Here is a 17,577-nt window from a genome sequence, read left to right on the forward strand (position 1 = left end):
GCAGCCTATGATATAAACCCAATACACCATTTACCCCACTTTATTTGAGGGATTAAAGAGGGGGGAGGTGGGGTGAGAGAAATGTTAGTGGGGAGAACAGTGAGGCAGACAGTAACATCACCATAAGGTTTAAAAAATAGTGATGAAAGGGGTTGTTGTAAGGCATGAACAAACATGGACAGCACATGCACTTTTCAAAGAGATCCTCTCACAGATATTACAATCACTACACATGTACAGAATCACCCATCGACCTCGACTACCTCGACTCTATACCTCGACTTCCCACCAGTCGTGGTGATACAGGGGTCCACACACCCCAGTATCTCCAATGCATCTCCGTACTTATCCAATTCCAATTTAAACATAACTGCTGTTTCTGCTGCCACTACCTTTTGGGGGAGAACATTCCATGCATCAAATACTTACCAGTTGAAAGAACTTTGCCTTGCGACCATTTAAACTCTCTTCTTTACTATCCGGCTATGCCACATGAACATAACACTGTCCATTGTACTGAAAATGTTTTCTGCATTTATTTGACAATATCCTCCATCAGCAAAAATCTATCAAATCCCCTCATAATCACCTACTTTCTAATTTACAAAGTCCGGCCTCCTTAAGCCACTCCTTGTAGCTTGGTCTAGCCCCAGAATACAATGCAAAAATGTTTCATCAAAAATTAAGGAATCTACAGAGAATGTTTCAAGAAACCGAGTAAAATAAATAGATAAATAATAAAAAGCAAGGCATGGAGGTACTTTAAGGAGGGGTAGAGTAATGCATCACAAAATAATTAAAGTCATGCCGAAAATAGTCATAAAAAGATCAGCATTGGTCAGTAAAAAATATTTGGCCTTTCCCAAAATACAGGAAGATAATTTCGAAGCAAAAGACGCATTAGCCAAAGAACCATAGAAAAACAGCACCGATGCAAAGTTATTCAATGCACATTTAAAAAATAGAATATGTAAACTTACCGAGTTTTATGCAAATTTAACCGTTTTAAAAGACCTTGGACTTGCCTCCTGAGAATCTTGCAAAAACCTCTGCAAATCCCTGTTGTCTTTCAGCCGTAGCAGGACATTGACTGCCATCTCCCGATTTTTCTTTTGCCTGTGCAGATACATTTCAAACCAAAAACCATCCCTGGGAGCTCACCTGGTAGAATAAACAGTATACTACACTGACTAAAGGTATTTCAAACAAATTTCAATGGTTGCGAGAAGACAGGGCAGCATGTAGAATCATACTAACATAACCATAAGACTTTAAACAAAAAAAATACCTATTTTGGGGGACAACCCCCCACACCCCCACCCCCACCCCATATACCTCCTCAGACCCCAATTTTTCTGATGCCATGAACAAACTTTGGTACATCACGGGTGGTGAAGGTTGTGGTCTAGTTTCATCGAAATTGTGCGTGTACTTTCAGAGAAGAAAGCAAATATCTATTTGGGGGGCGGGGGGCAAACCTGGGCGCACTTTGACCCCCCCCCCCCCTCACCCCCTCCCCCCCCCCCCCCCCCCCCAATAGACTTAGATTTTCTTAGGGCCGTGAACAAACTTTGGTACATCATGGGTGATGAAGGTTGTGGTCAAGTTTCATCGAAATAGTGTGTGTAGTTTCAGAGGGAAAAGCAAATACCTATATTACAAATCTGGATCGACTTTGACGTCCGGTGGACACCCGGGAGACCCCCTTAGACAGCGATTTTTTTTTTTTAAATGCCGTGAACAAACTTTAGTCACAACACAACAAATATAATTTGTGCAAAATTTGGTCACAATCCCATCAACGGTTTCACAGAAGTTGCAAGTGTTTATGGCGGACGGACGGATGACGTGCCATCGCATACGCTCCCCTGAAGAACTTCGTTCCAGGTGAGCTAAAAATAGAAGTATAGGAACAACATTTTTGAAAACCTTAAATGAATGAAAACATTTTTGGAAAAGAGCCAGAACAAGTACCGAGTACTTATGGGGCTCTTTTTGTTATGATTGCAGCAAACGAGTGCACTACAACTGAAGTCATTCACATTGCAGATGTGAGAAGTACCTATTTCCAAGTACAAATTGATGGATGCATGAGTTGCTCCAAAATTATTTGGATCAGATCATCAAGCCAGCAATTCCAATGATATGGTGGCAAAAGGATGACTTCAGGGTGACTTAAGGAGGGTGGGGGGTTGGCAGTTCACAATATCCGACAGTCTGCACCAGCCCTTAAAATGCAAATCAGCAACAAGAGACAACAATATTAATTATTTTTTGCTACAACTTGCACAAAACACCAAAAAACTTGTTTGGTAAAAAGACAAACCTTTCTTCAATATCATCGATTTTCTCCTGGATTTTTTCTGCACAGATGTTTTCCTCAGCGACCAGCCTTCTGCCAGTCTCAACCACACTATTGATCTTTTCATCGTTTGCATCCATAGTCGTAGTCACATCTTCGTGTTTCTTGATGGCTTCCTCAGCTGTCTCAAATGTCATGGGCATCTCCACATGGCTAAGGATGTATTCCTGGGGTGCATGGCAATTGTCCCTTCAAATGATACCATGCTGGCAGAGTATTTTGCAATGTAAAGCTATTCATTAAAGGAAAAGTTGTGCTGGTGACACACAACGAATGTATCACAAGATGGTGATATAATGTACTAAACATTCTTGTGTTGAAAAACAGGGTTTGCCAAAAATGGAACAAAGGCACTGCACAATCCAGATTACTACGCACAGCATGTCAGGACAGCAGAAATAGCAGACATCAAGTATACTCCTCATGGATATACCCATCCTTCATGCAGTCGGACCCCAATATTTGCGGGGGATACGTTCCTGGAAAATACTGCAAATGTAGGAACCGCAAATGTGGGGTATTGTTTCAATAGAAAAGAAGGGATAGGTTCCCAGCGGTTCCTGATTCACGGAGAATCCCGTGAATGTCAGGGCATTGTTTCAATGGGGGAAAAGGAGGACAGCTAATTGCACTAATGGTGGGTGGTGTTTTCATTCTGAAGAGTAATGTCCCACATGTGTTATGCAGCTGGTGGGATGTCCCATAAAGCAATGTTCAGTGTGAATGGTGGGATACCCCACGGAGCAATGTTTAGTGTGAATGGTGGTATATCCCACAAAGCTATGTTTAAAGGATGAATGGTGGTATATCCCACGAAGCTATGTTTAAAGGATGAATGGTGGTATATCCCACGAAGCTATGTTTAAAGGATGAATGGTGGTATATCCCACAAAGCTATGTTTACAGGATGAATTGTGGTATATCCCACAAAACTATGTTCACAGGATGAATGGTGGTATATCCCACAAAACTATGTTTACAGGATGAATGGTGGTATATCCCATTATCCCACGTAGCTATGTTTAAAGGAAGAATGGTGGTATATCCCACAAAACTATGTTTACAGGATGAATGGTGGTACGAGGGCCAGCCAATAAGTAACCTTAAAATGGCGATATAAATTCGAGAATGTAATGTGTGTAGTTGTAGACGACATATGTTATATCTATGGGTAATAGTCATGTTTTGCCTGTTTTAGATCTGGCAACATTGAGCATATGACGTCAGTGGAGCAGTTCCAAGATAGCGGCTCCCTTCGAAGCATGCACTAGGGAGGAGCAACGTGCTGTAATCCGTTTCTTGGGAAGTGAGGGTGTAAATCCCAGTGAAATCCATCGCAGAATGAAGATGCAATATGGTGACACATGTTTATCGCTGCAGCAGGTTTACGACTCGGACTGGAAGTTTAAGAGTTGAGTGTCCAATGTGGCAGACGCTGCTCGCTCGGGCCGGCCTCACACAGCCGACAGACCAGAAATGGTGGCAGGAGTTGAGCACATGGGAAGGGAAAACCGTTGCATTAAGCTGGATGAAGTGGTCTCCGAATTGAACATTAGCCATGGTTCAGCACACCATATCATTCACAACGTGTTGGGATTCCACAAAGTGTTTGCAAGGTCGGTGCTTAGACAACTCACACCCAAACTGAAAGAACGGCAAGTTATGTTTACAGGATGAATGGTGGTATATCCCACAAAACTATGTTTACAGGATGAATAGTGGGATATTCCACGAATATATGTTTACAGGATGAATGGTGGGATATCCCACAAAGCTATGTTCACAGTGTGAATGGTGGGATATCCCACGAAGCAATGTTTACAATGTGAATGGTGGGATATTCCGAGAAGCTAGCTTGCAGCACGGCTAAAATATTTTCATGTAGCCGCGAAAAAGCGAAGCACATGGTTGCGAATGTAGAAGCAGCTCATGCTCACGGCTAGTGGAAATTACTTTTTGCACCAATGAAAAACGGCAAATACGTGGGACACAGGGCTGGGAATGTAGAGGCACATTGTAATTTATCAACCGCGAATATGCAGAACTCGCGATGTCGGGGTCCGACTGTATTCAAAAAAACCTTTTCTGATGAAGTTTTAAACAAAACAAATTTTCAACAATGGCATACAAATATCAAGAGCAGTAATGGACAACATTACTTTACCACTCCAAATTCAATCAGGCAAGTTTAGAATAGGTCATGCTTGTGAGAGGACAAAGACACCCAATAAACTTTTTTCTGATGCCCCAATGCTATATGGAAGGTAGGCTGGGCCAAATCAGGGGTGATTTTCAATTTTTCATACTACAAGGTTGTAATTTACCTAAAAGTTGTGGCTGGTAACAGAAACAAAACCATGAAGTTTTTTTCAAAAATATTGACGTCTTACGGTAAAACAGCCTGTTACCATAGCAACCGTTACAGACGACTCAAAAAATTCTTAAAATCGATGATTTCTCAGGCTGTATATGACCCCCAGAGTTGAATCTGGTACCAAAAGATTCAGAATTGAAAGCCAAGGATGATTGGATAGCTTAACAATGTCTGTGACACAATTCAATACAACTTTTATCCCAAAAACTCATTTTTATCTCAAATTTAAGGCATTTGTTTGAAAAAAAAATGAAAATTTTGCTTTTTAATCATAGGATAATCATTAATCAGAGCTATAGTCAAATTAAATGTACTTTAAATTAACTTTTGTCATTGATTAAGCTTTTTTGTCTCAAATTTAAGGTCTGACATTGAACATTGATAACAAAATAAAAAACCTAGTCCCAATTGTAATCAATGGAGGCCAATGACTTCTTAGTCACAACCTCAGTGGATGTTGCCAGTCCATGCAGCTTCTCCCTGACGCCCTTCACAACCCTGTATAGAGCCTGGAGCTGCGCCTCAGATGTGGGGGCCTTGTTAGTGTTCAAATCTGTGGCGAGTCCAAGTGTCCGCTCTGCTGCATCATTGACAACTGGGAGTTTGGCCACAACTTCCTTGCCATGACGATAGCTGTCTGAGGTGGGCCACTGTGCAACGGGGAGCTTGACAAAACTGGAGTCAATACCCAAGAGTTCAAACATGCTCCAAGAGTCGTAACCAACAAAGTCTTTGAGGGCTTTACTCCCCAATTGCTGTGAGGCTGGCATCTCCTGTATCATGTTATGTGCAGTCCCATGGTACCTGAGCATAGCCCTTCTCATAGTCTGCTTGTCAGATGACGTTCTGTCCGAGAAGAGTGCCAAAGAGACCAATCTCTCTGAGAGGTACCACAAATGGTTTTGTAGCTTCTCTCGGGCCACAGTCACAAAGGACAGAAATTTGGCAGGCCACATTGTTGGATTCTTTGCGATACTGGCCTCAGCCTTGAGGAGGTTCTTCAACAGGTACATGTCGTTAGATGGTGCATCTGCAGCACTGGTACATGTCAACCATGCTTTAGTGTAGAAGACTGACATGAATGCAGCGAGACTGGTTATGTCTTCCAGCTCTTCGGGTGTGTAGATATCTCCCAGCTGCCAACGGAAGAGTGCCACCTTTATAGTGTATAAAGTCTTGCTCATCCAACGGGCGTGGTGGAATGCCCCAGGAGCTTTGATAGTGATGGTCCTCATACCATCAGGGACAGTCCCTCCAAGAAACAGCAGTGTGAGGTGTGCCAGCTCCAGGTAGTCGTGTCGAAGAGTCTCCTTTGTGCTATTGTCCATCCACGTCTGAAGGAAGGTGATGGTGGCATGTACATGGCCAGCCAGCTCTCTCTGTTGAGCAGACACCTCGACCAATGTGTAGTTGCCCTGGTCCAATTCACTCCAAGTGTTGAGCAGTCGCTTGAACAGCTGTTCATTAGGTCCTGTGGTGGGGCCATACACTATTGAGCAAGACGCCCCTCCAACCAATTCGTGGATGTGGTGCCGACACGCCAGTTGCAGAAGACTCCTGCCAAACTCAGTCTCCAGTCTTACTACGACTCCACTCTTGACCCCAGAGTTCACTGCCGTTGTATCGAAGACAAGAGCGCCTATCCTTGATGTGTGCAAGAGCGCCTTGAACGCCCTGATGAATGGTTACAGTAACAACCGAAAGCAGGCATTAACATTAATGATTGTAAGCTGCTTTTGTTAACTTTTTTTTATTGAAATGAAGATGGCCAAATTTAAACAACGTTATAACAGTTATAAAAACTGGACAATACAAGGTTGTAAAAGACAATTTAAAGTAAATTTAATCTGATTAATGGTTATCCTATGATTAAAAAGCAAAATGTTCAATTTTTTCCCATAAATATGCTTGAAATTTCAGACAAAAATCAGTTTTTTGGATAAATGTGGTATTGAATTGTGTCACAGACATTGTTAAGCTATCCAATCATCCTTGGCTTTCAATTCTGCATCTTTTGGTACCAGAATCAACTCTGGGGGTCAAACACAGCTTGAGAAATCGTCAATTTTGGCATTTTTTGAGTCGTCTAACTGTTGCTATGGTAACGGGCTGTCTGACCGTAAAACGTCAATATTTTTGAAATTTTTTTTCATGATTTTGTTCCTGATACTCACTCAACTTTTAGGTAAATTACATTGAATTAGGAAAATCACCTCCGATTTGGCCCAGCCTAATGGAAGGCCTGGTTGCTAAAATTATGTATGGACGGCCTGAAGGCCTGGTTGCTTACCTGGTTGCTTAAGAAACCCTCAGCTTGACGGGCATCCCGCAGGAAGCTCTGGTACCCATGCGACTGAGATAAAAGACTGTGTCGGTTGTCCCACATGCGGTGGAGCTCATGCCACCCAGTGTCGAGGGCTTGCAGCCTTTGCCGCAGGAACATGTACTGTGGGTCACTCTGGTCGCTGGTCACTGCCTCGCCTACGTCACGCATTCGCAAGTAGTCATCTTCATAATTATTAACCTCATTGCGTATGGCCTGGTGTTGTGCCAGTAGCTTTTCGGCTTCGAGCAGCGTGTTTGGCATGTCCTCAGACGCGATTGTGGTCTGTGTCCGAGACAGCCACACCTGATGGAGAAAGAACAAGATCATAGGGAAAATGTTAGCATTACACACAATAATCAAAGGGAGGTGCAAAGCACCCCTCCATATCTGAGATGCTGGCCCAATGTCCTAATGGATAAAGCATCAGACTCCCAAGCTGGGGATTGTAGGTTCAAATCCCATCTGGGTGGAATATTTTTTCCCCCTTACTTTTTCAAGTCTTTTATATCGTCTTGAATAATGAGGAAATAAACATCTTGTACAATGAGCAAATGCATTTTCTTCGTATTTAAAACGTAATTATTCTTAAACCTGAATTTCAGTCATTATGAGTACCACATCATATTGCTTAAATTAATTTAAAAAATAACCACCTTTAGAGGCATTTTTCCCCGCAAAGCGGGGGTTGGCCTTTTTCGGGCACCGTGGTTGTTGTTGTTTTTTGGTCCCCTTTTTGAAGCAATGTTTTACGGCCGGATGCCCTTCCTGACGCCAACCCTTTTTGTCACCTTTTACGACAAACAGGGAATTACCAGTGAACTGGTACTCAATTATGCCGACCTCGGAAGGATGACAGGCTGAGTCAACCCCCCTGGCGTTAATTCAGCGATCGACCGGGATTCGAACCCAGGATCCTAGGATCCCAAGCTGGTACCCTGACCGCTAAGCCAACACCAGGTTTGTGGATTATGTGGATATCCAAACAATATTGCTTATTGTATGGAAATCAAGGGAGGCGCAAAGCGCCCCTTCCTTTTTTTGGGGCGATTTCTCTGTATGCAACTTTAACATGAGGACTGAAAATTCGTTTCTCGGCTACGACTGGTATATTGCATATATAAATATACATATACACACTTCATAATAAATGAATGAATGATCGTTTTAAGGCCATTTTCCCCGCTGGAGCGGGGGTTAGCCTTGCGGGCCCCATGACAATCATGGTTCCCTGTTTGAGGCAATGTTTTTATGGCCGGATGCCCTTCCTGACGCCAACCCTTGGTCGCCTCTTACGATGCGCAGGGATAAGGAGTACCTATTCTAAATCAGGGTACACACCGTGATCATTCATCCCAGCAAGCTGGTACTCAATTTGCCGACCTCGGAAGGATGACAGGCTGAGTCAACCCCCCTGGTGTTAATTCAGCGATTGATCGGGATTCGAACCCAGGATCCTTGGATCCCAAGCCGGCACCCTAACCGTTAAGCCAACACCAGGCTAACACACTTCATACCCCTTTCAAATATATATTATTTAATTCTGACATGCTGACTCAATCGCCTAATGGATAAAGCATCAGACTCCCAAGCTGAGGATTGTTGGTTCAAATCCTGTCTGGGTTGAATTTTTTTTTTTCCCCTTACTTTTTCAAGTCTTTTATATCATCTTGAATAAAGTATTGTACAATGAACAAATACATTTTGTTCGTAATAAAAATGTATCTTGTGAAAAATGCCAGGGGCATAGAAAAGGCCCCTTTATATGGGATGTTTCATGTGGCAAACTATAGAAAAGAAGGGCCATTCTTGCGTTAAATGCCAGGGGCATAGAAAAGGCCCCTTTATATGGTACGTGCCATGTGGCAAACTATAGAAAAGAAGGGCCATTCTTGGGTAAAATGCCAGGGGCATAGAAAAGGCCCCTTTATATATGGTATGTGCCATGTGGCAAAGTATAGAATAGAAGGGACATTCAAAAAAATATCTCATGTGCATGCTGGACTACCCTTGTTTTCTTGCTCGAGAAAGAGTAATGCCCGAGAAAAGTTAATATGAAGGGGCACCAATTTGATTCATACAGCTGCATGAAGAAGTAAATGTATTTTCAAGGCAGTTACAGTCTCTTGATTTCAAAGGGACCTCTTCACGGTCTTTCATTTTTCTGTAAAAAATTAAAATGCCATACAGTCACGTGAAAAAGTAAGTACACTCCATGTAAAGTTTTGACTTTTTCAACATATTTCAACATACAGCTATTTGATCTTCATTTCAATAATATTGACAGATAAAGGTGATATAATATAACAAATATCATGAAAAATTTACATTTTGTAGTCCATTGTATAATTTAAATAAACATGAATGCAAATTTCACATGTGGAAAAAGTAAGTACACCCCTACATTTATCACTACTTCCAATACCTAAAACCAGAATTCAGGTGCACAAGCTCAGGTGCAAATGATTAGAACATCGTTAGAGAGGATCTTAGAGGAACCTGTCTTATTTAAACCTCAGACATTTCGTTTGGTTTGCTCTTTGTTGTTGAAGTGTGCGGCGTCACCATGCCGAGATCAAAAGAGCTCTCTGAGGCCTTCAGAAAGAAGGTTATAGATGCCTACGAGTCTGGGAAGGGATTTAAAAAGATCTCCAAACAATTTGAAATCAATCATTCGACTGTCCAGAAGATCATCTACAAGTGGAGAAGATTCCAAACAACTGCCAACTTGTTCAGGCCAGGCCGCCCCAGCAAGTTCAGCCCGAGAGCAGACCGCAAGATGCTGAAAGAAGTCTCTAAGAACCCCAGAATGTCATCACGGGACCTACAGGTAGCTCTTGCCACTGTTGATGTCAAAGTGCACGAGTCTACCATTAGAAAGAGGCTGCACAAATTTGATCTACATGGGACGTGTGCCAGGAGGAAACCTTTGCTGTCCAGAAAGAACATCAGGGCAAGACTAAAGTTTGCCAATGAACACCAAGGCAAAGGCCAGCACTTCTGGAACAATGTGCTCTGGACAGATGAGTCAAAGGTAGAGCTATTTGGCCACAGTACCAGAAGATATGTTTGGTAAAAACCAAAGACAGCATTTGACCACAAGAACCTGATACCAACTGTAAAGCATGGTGGTGGAAATATTATGGTTTGGGGCAGCTTTGCTGCATCAGGGCCTGAGCAGCTCACCATCATAGAATCAACAATAAATTCTTCATTGTACCAGAGGGTGCTTGAGGATTATGTGAGGCCATCTGTCGGAAAGTTGAAGCTCAACCGAAGGTGGACCTTGCAACATGACAATGACCGGAAACATCTATCTATAATTCCAGTAATCTCTGTGTGTGTGTGTGTCTGTGTGTGTGTGTGTGTGTGTGTGTGTGTGTGTGTTTGTCTGTGACCGCTGTTTCTCGACAACTACCGGTCCGATATACTTGAAACTTGCCAGGTATATTGCTGGGGACCCGAGGATGTGCCTTTTCAAGGTTTGAAATTAATCGGAGAAGTAGTTACCGAGCTATGGCGATTTAGCCGTTCGCCGTTCGCTTTGGCTTTGCGAATGGACCAAACCATTTCATGTAAATAGAGGGGGGGGGGGGGGGTTCTGTGGTCGTTACTGCCACGTGGTTTCAAAGTTTTTTTTTGTTGTTGTTGTTTGCACGCATGCTTTTTTGCACGCACGTACGGGCACCCACGTACGGGCACGTCCTAGTACTAGTAAATCCACCAAGGAATGACTGAAAAAAAGAAATGGAGGGTTTTGGAATGGCCAAGTCAAAGCCCGGATCTAAATCCCATTGAGATGTTGTGGGGGGATTTGAAACGAGCTGTGCATACAAGAAATACCTCAAACATCGCACAGCTGAAAGAATTCTGCATGGAGGAGTGGGCAAAAATTTCTCCCAGTCGATGTCAGAGACTGGTAGACAGTTATAATAAACGCCTACTTGAGGTTGTTTCTGCCAAAGGGGGCAATACCACCTATTAGAGTCAAGAGTGTACTTACTTTTTCCACATGTGAAATTTGTATTTAGGTTTATTTAAATTATACAATGGACTACAAAATGTAAATGTTTCATGATATTTGTTATATTATATCACCTTTATCTATCAATATGATAGATATCTATCAATACGATATCAATATGACAATAATTGTTGAAATGAAGATCAAATAGCTGTATGTTGAAATATGTTGAAAAAGTCAAAACTTTACATGGGGTGTACTTACTTTTTCACGTGACTGTACATACTAGTTTTATATTATATTGCAGAAGTAGGTGTACATATAAAATTCATCCATCATCTCTAATTATCATCAGTATTCATCATGTACATATCACGTTTGTCCAATATGTCTGCAATGTCAACACTTGCAAGTTTATGTAATATGCAATTATGGTTCAAAAGGGACTGGTAAAATAGGCCGCACTGCACATGTGTATAATTCTTTCATCTCATCCAATTGTTGCCTATAAATGTGTGCACACATCACACATGCCCCAAAGAATACATCACACCCAACATGTCTGCAATTGGTTGGCACATATTACATACAAACTTTATTAATTTTGTTAACAAATTAGATTTCACACACATGCACATTATCTGCGAGTTTTCGTTTTCAAGGTACACAGAAAACTTCACGTACTAATGGGTTATAACCTATATATGTAAGGTGCCCCTTTCTATGAACTTTTCTGGAGCATTACTTGGTTTCCTCCTAAGACCACATGGGTATCCCAGCATGCACATGAGATTCTTTTTTTGAATGTCCCTTCTTTTCTATACTTTGCCACATGGCACATACCATATATAAAGGGACATTTTCCAGGCCACTGGCATTTTTCCCAGGAATAGAATGGCACTCAGTCGAGTGCATATCTCAATCAGGCTGAACAGTTCATGTTTGGTATCCCATCAATTTGGATCTTCACCAAAATAGATTCAATTCATCCTCGTCACACACACAACCTCTCCACCAAGTTTTTTCCAAATCCATCAACAATGTTTTGAAATATTGTGTTCGTGTTATACAGTATATCGTTTTTGGCCCCATCTCTCAATGGCGAAGAATCACGAAGAATTCTTGTATCTGGATCCGGATCGAATCTTCACCAAAATCGAATAAATTTGTCCTCGTCACACACCCAACCTGTCCACTACGTTTCATCCAAATCCCATCCATAACTTATTTAGATATCCTGCTCACAGGACACAGATAAACAGGGGTGAAAACCTCTGTCCACCTTCAGTGGTGGAGGTAAATATTGATGCAAATATCAGTGATTATCGTTCTATTTCAAGATTTAAAAACAGCTTTGCACAATACTCTTCTCCTTTGCTATGATCCCTGGGTTATACACAAGGTCACATAACATTTGTTAATTTATGATAACTTGTGAAAGAAAGAGGAGGTTAAATTTTGCCAAAGTAATACATTTTGTAATGCAAAGCCACTTATGGAAATGTATGGCAGCCATGCACAACAACCTCCAGCAAAATCGGTACCTGAAAATCATCCAGGTCTCGTAGGAACTGCTGCAATTTGCTAGCCTCACCAAGCGACTCCTCGCGATTGTGCAAAGTCACTTTCAGATTGGCCCACACGGCTTCAATCTCGGCCAGACGATCATGGATGGCATCTGCCTGCTCTGGGTGCTGCGTTGCTAGCTGCTCCGCCTCACCATGCATTTCCACCAACTTGGTCTGGATAGGCCGAAGAGAATAAAGTACAGTGTAGAAATCAAAACCAACGAATACACACGAAAAGGAGTCTCGCACTGAAGAAACTTGACAGCTAGGATGAAGTGCTCAGGATGTTCAGTATCAGGATCCGTTACTGGAGAAGAGAGAGCCAATTGAAAATGCAAAAAAAAAAAAAATGCAAAAAAGAAGAAGTCATTATACCATTGTTTATATGGAGATGTGTTCCTGACATTATTTCTTATGCATGACCAGTATACGAGGGCTTCATTTGAAGTATTGGTAATCGCACGAATAATAATACAGATGGGAAGATTATTTTATAAATACACCAGTGCAATACAGATGGTATACAACAGCTCGGGGAATTGAAGAACTGCCTGGTCATCAGCTCTCGCAACATCACCACTGATACAGATGCTATGCAAGTAACTGCAGCACTTAAACCTGTCCAACCAAGCTTAATCGGCTCTTCATCTTCTCTGCCAAACTGCTCCTTGAACGAGTTAACTTTATTTTAGTTAAAGTGGTTGACTGGCAGAAGCTTTTATCTTGGCTGCATGGTTGAAAATGGCTCTAATGGTTGATGTAACCAAATCTAACACACGACCCACAATGGCAGTGAGTGCATTCACTCAGAGGGCTGCGTTGTGTATTTCCTTCATCTTTTTTTCCACTAGGACATACAGCACGACAACAAACCAGTGTTCTACAGGATAGAGCTAAGCGGGGTATTACTGAACTAAGTTACACAGTTTGCCAAATGAAGGGCATACAGTGCCTTTAGAAAGTATTCACACCACTCGACTTTTCCCAATTTTGTTGTGTTACATCCGGAATTAAAAGTGGAATAAATTGAGATTTTTTTGTCACTGATCTACACATATTATCCCTTTTTAAAAATTTGTTTACAGGATCGAGCCTCGTGAAAGAGCTAACATTTATCACACAAAAAAATCAAACAGACACAAAACATATAATAAGGGAGTCACCAGGTCGACAAGATGGGGAGAGAAAGGGAAGCACATAAACACAACATTTGAGAGCAGTGACATCGGGAGATCTGTGAGAGGGAGAGGGCTTGGGGGGAGGTGGCGTGGGAAGGGGGAGAGGGGGAGGAGGCGTGGGAAGGGAGAGGAGGGTGGGAGAAGTATAAAACACAAGGACACTGCAAGGACTTCCAGGAAAGAAGTTGTTTTTTTTTTAAAGTGGATCTAGGGTGAAATTAGCGGGGGCAGAAAAGATCAAGGTTTTGGATGGGGGAAGATAAGAGATGGTGGTGAACAGCTGTTTTAAAGACCTGGAGGGAGGAGTGGTATTGAAGAGAGTGGGGAGTTCGTTCCAGAGGCAGGAGAAAAGAGGAATGAAGGAGTGAAGGTGAGCAGAGTCTTGATTTTGACAGTTTAACCATAAGAGGGTTGCACGCAGATCTTGTGCGACCTGTAGGAATATTTGGGGGACAGAGCCCAGAGAGAGCTGAGGGAGCAAGGCCGGAGAGGAGTCGGTAGAAGACAGAAAGACCACCAACCTGCCTGTGGTGAGTCGGTGAAAGGCCCTCGGAGTTAGCTTCATCGCGGGAGATTGCAACGATTCTGAAAGCTTTGGTTTCAACAGCGTGAAGCCGAGCTAGGTGTGAAGCAGGAGCACGGGCCCAGAGGGGAGAACAGTATTCCATTGAGCTGCGGATGAAAGCCTTGTATGTGGTGAGGAGCTCAGGTGTGCCAAGGAAGGACTTCCCATGATGGAGGATGCCCAGTCGGCAACTGGCTTTGGAGGCCAGATTATAAATGTGGTTTTCCCAGGAAAGATCATGGCAGATAGCGAGACCCAAAAGTTTGAGTGACAGAACTTCGTGGAGAAGATTGTTCAGAAAGTAGATGGGAGGGTTGTCCAGTCAGCCTTTTTGGAGAGACATAGTAGGAGTGTGAGATTTGTCAGGATTGAAAGACATGTTCCACTTCTTTGACCAGTCTGTGATTTTGTCCAGGTCTGCAGAGAGCGAGGAGGTTGCAGACTGCCGATCTGAGGGATGAGGAATGGAGCAGCAGAGAGTGGAGTCATCAGCAAAGAGGTAGAGAGGATTTTCAAGAGAGTCAGAGAGATCATTGATGAAGACCAGAAAAAGCACAGGGCCCAGAACACTGCGTTGGGGATCTCCAGCCTGAACAGGAAGGGGAGATGAGAGAAACCCATTCAGGGCCACACGTTGACGACGACTCGAGAGGAAGTCCGCAAGCCATGCGTGGAGATTTTCCTGGATACCATAGGAGAGTTTGGTGAGCAGAGCGGGGTGCCAGACTGTATCGAAGGCACGTGATATGTCAAGGGAGACAGCTCTAATTTCCTGTTTGGCATTGAGGACCTCCATCCATTGTTGAGACAGCAGAAGCAGCATGTCCAGAGTAGAGTGACCTGGTCTGAAACCAAATTGATAATCAGAGATCAAGCCATTGGAGAAGAGGAAAGATTTGATATCTGAAGCAATGATGGATTCCATGAATTTGCTGATAATTGGGAGAAGGCTGATTGGTCTGTAGTTGCAAGGATCTGTTTTTGCACCTTGTTTGTGTAAAGCCATGATGTTGGCTGATTTCCAAGCAGATGGCAGTTGACCTTGAGCAAAAGAGAGGGTGAAGAGAACAGAGAGAGGGTGAGATAGAGCGGCAGAGCAGGATTTTAGGATCCGTGGGCTGATGCCGACAGGTCCAGTTGCAGAATCAGTCGAAGGTTGACAGAAACTTTTCCACCTTGTCAGGAGGAAAGGACACGGAGTCCAGGAGCAGCTGGGTACGACTGGGTATGGTGGGTACAGAGAGGGATGGGTTTGGGACACAATATTTAGAGGCAAACACAGAGTTGAGGCATTCAGCTTTTTCACGTGCGGAGTCAGCTGTTTAGCCGTTTGAGGTAAGGGAAGGGATGGAGGGGGAACAAACACCAGAAACAGATTTGACCAGACGCCACCAGGATTTGGAAGAGGGAGACAGATAAGAGAGTTCGGTCTTGAGAACGGAGAGATATTGTTTCCTGGCTCTCCTGAGGGTGGACACACACTTGTTTCGGGCTTTGTGAAAGGAAATGAGATTTCCTTCCGTTGGATTTGCTTTCCAGGAGACGAAGGCAAGTTGTTTCTGGGCAACAGCCTCACCACAAGATTCCGTGTGCCATGGACGGGAGGAAGGGTATGACAACTGAAGACGAGATGGGATAAATCTGTGCATGAGAGAGAGCAATTTACTTTGGAAGAATTCCCAGGATGAGTTGATGTCAGAGGTGGTAGAGATGGGAGACCAGTCCAGATGATTGATGGCTGCTTGAAGACCGTGCCAGTTGGCCTGAGTGAAATGCCAGACTCGTCGACGCTGAGCAGGCTCCCTGAGAATGGTCAGAGAGATGTCCACTTTAACAAGGACATGATCAGATGATCCGATTGGAGCAGAAGAAGAGCAGCAGACATTTTCAGGGAAGTTAGTCATAACCAAGTCCAGAAGAGAAGATGCTCCGTTGACTGAGATCCGGGTCGGGAAATTGACAGATTGTGTCAGTCCCAGTGAGTCGCAGAAGTCCTTTGCTGAGGAGCCATGGCTGGTGAGAGAGGTACCCACACCCAGCCAACTGGCATGATGACAGTTGAAATCACCACATATTAGGAAGAGAGAGTTGGGATGAGTAGATAGAAGTTGGTCCATATTATCAGACAGCGAGATGTAGATGGTCATCACGGTTTGGTGGACGGTACAACACACATATGAACAAGAGGTGGGAGCGAAGGGGAAGCCGTAGCCAGAGGTATTCCTGGGGGTGAGGTGGAGAGAGTGCAGTGCAGGGCGAGTGAGGAGAGTTTTTGATAAAGATAGCAACCCCACCTCCAGGACGAGGCTCAGGTCTATCATACCGGAGGAGGGAGTAACCCGGGAGAGATACTAAGGAATCAGAGACATCATGAAGGAGGAAAGTTTCTGTTAAGCAGATCACGTCTGGTTTGACAGAAGCAACCTGTATGGAGAGATCGGTTAAGTTTGAACGAAGGCCCCGGATGTTTGAGGTCCATACCGTTAATGAAGAGGAAGGGGGAGCATCGGATACAGAACAGGGGGGAGGAGGGGTAGGGTAAGATGTGGAAGAGGTGGAAGAGGTAGGGAGAGCTGTTGAAGGTGTGTCAGAGATTTCAGAATAGCTCGGAGAAAGGGAAGGAAGGACCTGGACAAAAGGTTTGATGGTGATTGGGTGAGGCGCAATGAGGTGTTATTTGAGGAGGGGGAAGAGCGAGGCAGAAGGTTGGGGGAGATGGAGGTGAGAGTTGGAAGGGGGAAGAAGCGGGGAGGACGCTTTGAGGAGGGGGAGTGAGAGGGGGGAAATTGAGAAGAAATGAGGGTGGGGAGATTTGAAGGGGAGGGGCGAGGGGGGAGTTTGGGAGGGAAGGGACAAGGGGAGGGATTTGAAAGGGATGGGATATGGGGGAGATTTGGAGGGGAGGGGTGAGGGAGGAGTCTAGGAGGGGAGGGGTGAGGGGGAGTCTTGGAGGGGAGGGGTGAGGGGGTAGTTTAGGAGGGAGGGGGTAAAGGGGGGGATTTGAAGGGGATGGGTGATGGGGAGGATTGGGAGGGGAAAGGGGGAAGATTTGAAAGGGATGGGTGATGGGGAAGATTTGGAGGGGAGGGGTGATGGGGAAGATTTGGAGGGGAGGGGCTATGGGGAAGATTTGGAGGGGAGGGGTGAGATTGGATTTTAGAAAGTGTACGATTAATGGGAAACGAACATTTATTGCAAAATGAGTTTATTGTGACCTTCGAGTTAAAAATACGTTTAAGAACG

The 17,577-nt window shown here is 43.8% G+C and overlaps 1 protein-coding gene across 3 annotated transcripts in view; it reads right to left on the minus strand.

Annotated features, from left to right (window-relative positions):
* The window catches only part of SPTBN1 (spectrin beta, non-erythrocytic 1), a 221,542-nt gene that overhangs the window by 44,738 nt on the left and 159,227 nt on the right, over nt 1-17,577 (minus strand). For all 3 annotated transcript variants that reach the window (XM_068129086.2, XM_068129087.2, XM_068129088.2), the window contains exons 18-21: nt 12,568-12,765; nt 7,027-7,365; nt 2,327-2,529; nt 1,026-1,116 (exon numbers count right to left, since the gene is read on the minus strand). In XM_068129086.2, the coding sequence (XP_067985187.1) occupies nt 1,026-1,116; nt 2,327-2,529; nt 7,027-7,365; nt 12,568-12,765 (831 nt within the window). The remainder of the gene's footprint in view (nt 1-1,025; nt 1,117-2,326; nt 2,530-7,026; nt 7,366-12,567; nt 12,766-17,577) is intronic.

This window comes from Myxine glutinosa, chromosome 9 (genome assembly GCF_964187855.1).
Source record: "Myxine glutinosa chromosome 9, kmMyxGlut1.1, whole genome shotgun sequence".
Classification (NCBI taxonomy): domain Eukaryota; kingdom Metazoa; phylum Chordata; class Myxini; order Myxiniformes; family Myxinidae; genus Myxine; species Myxine glutinosa.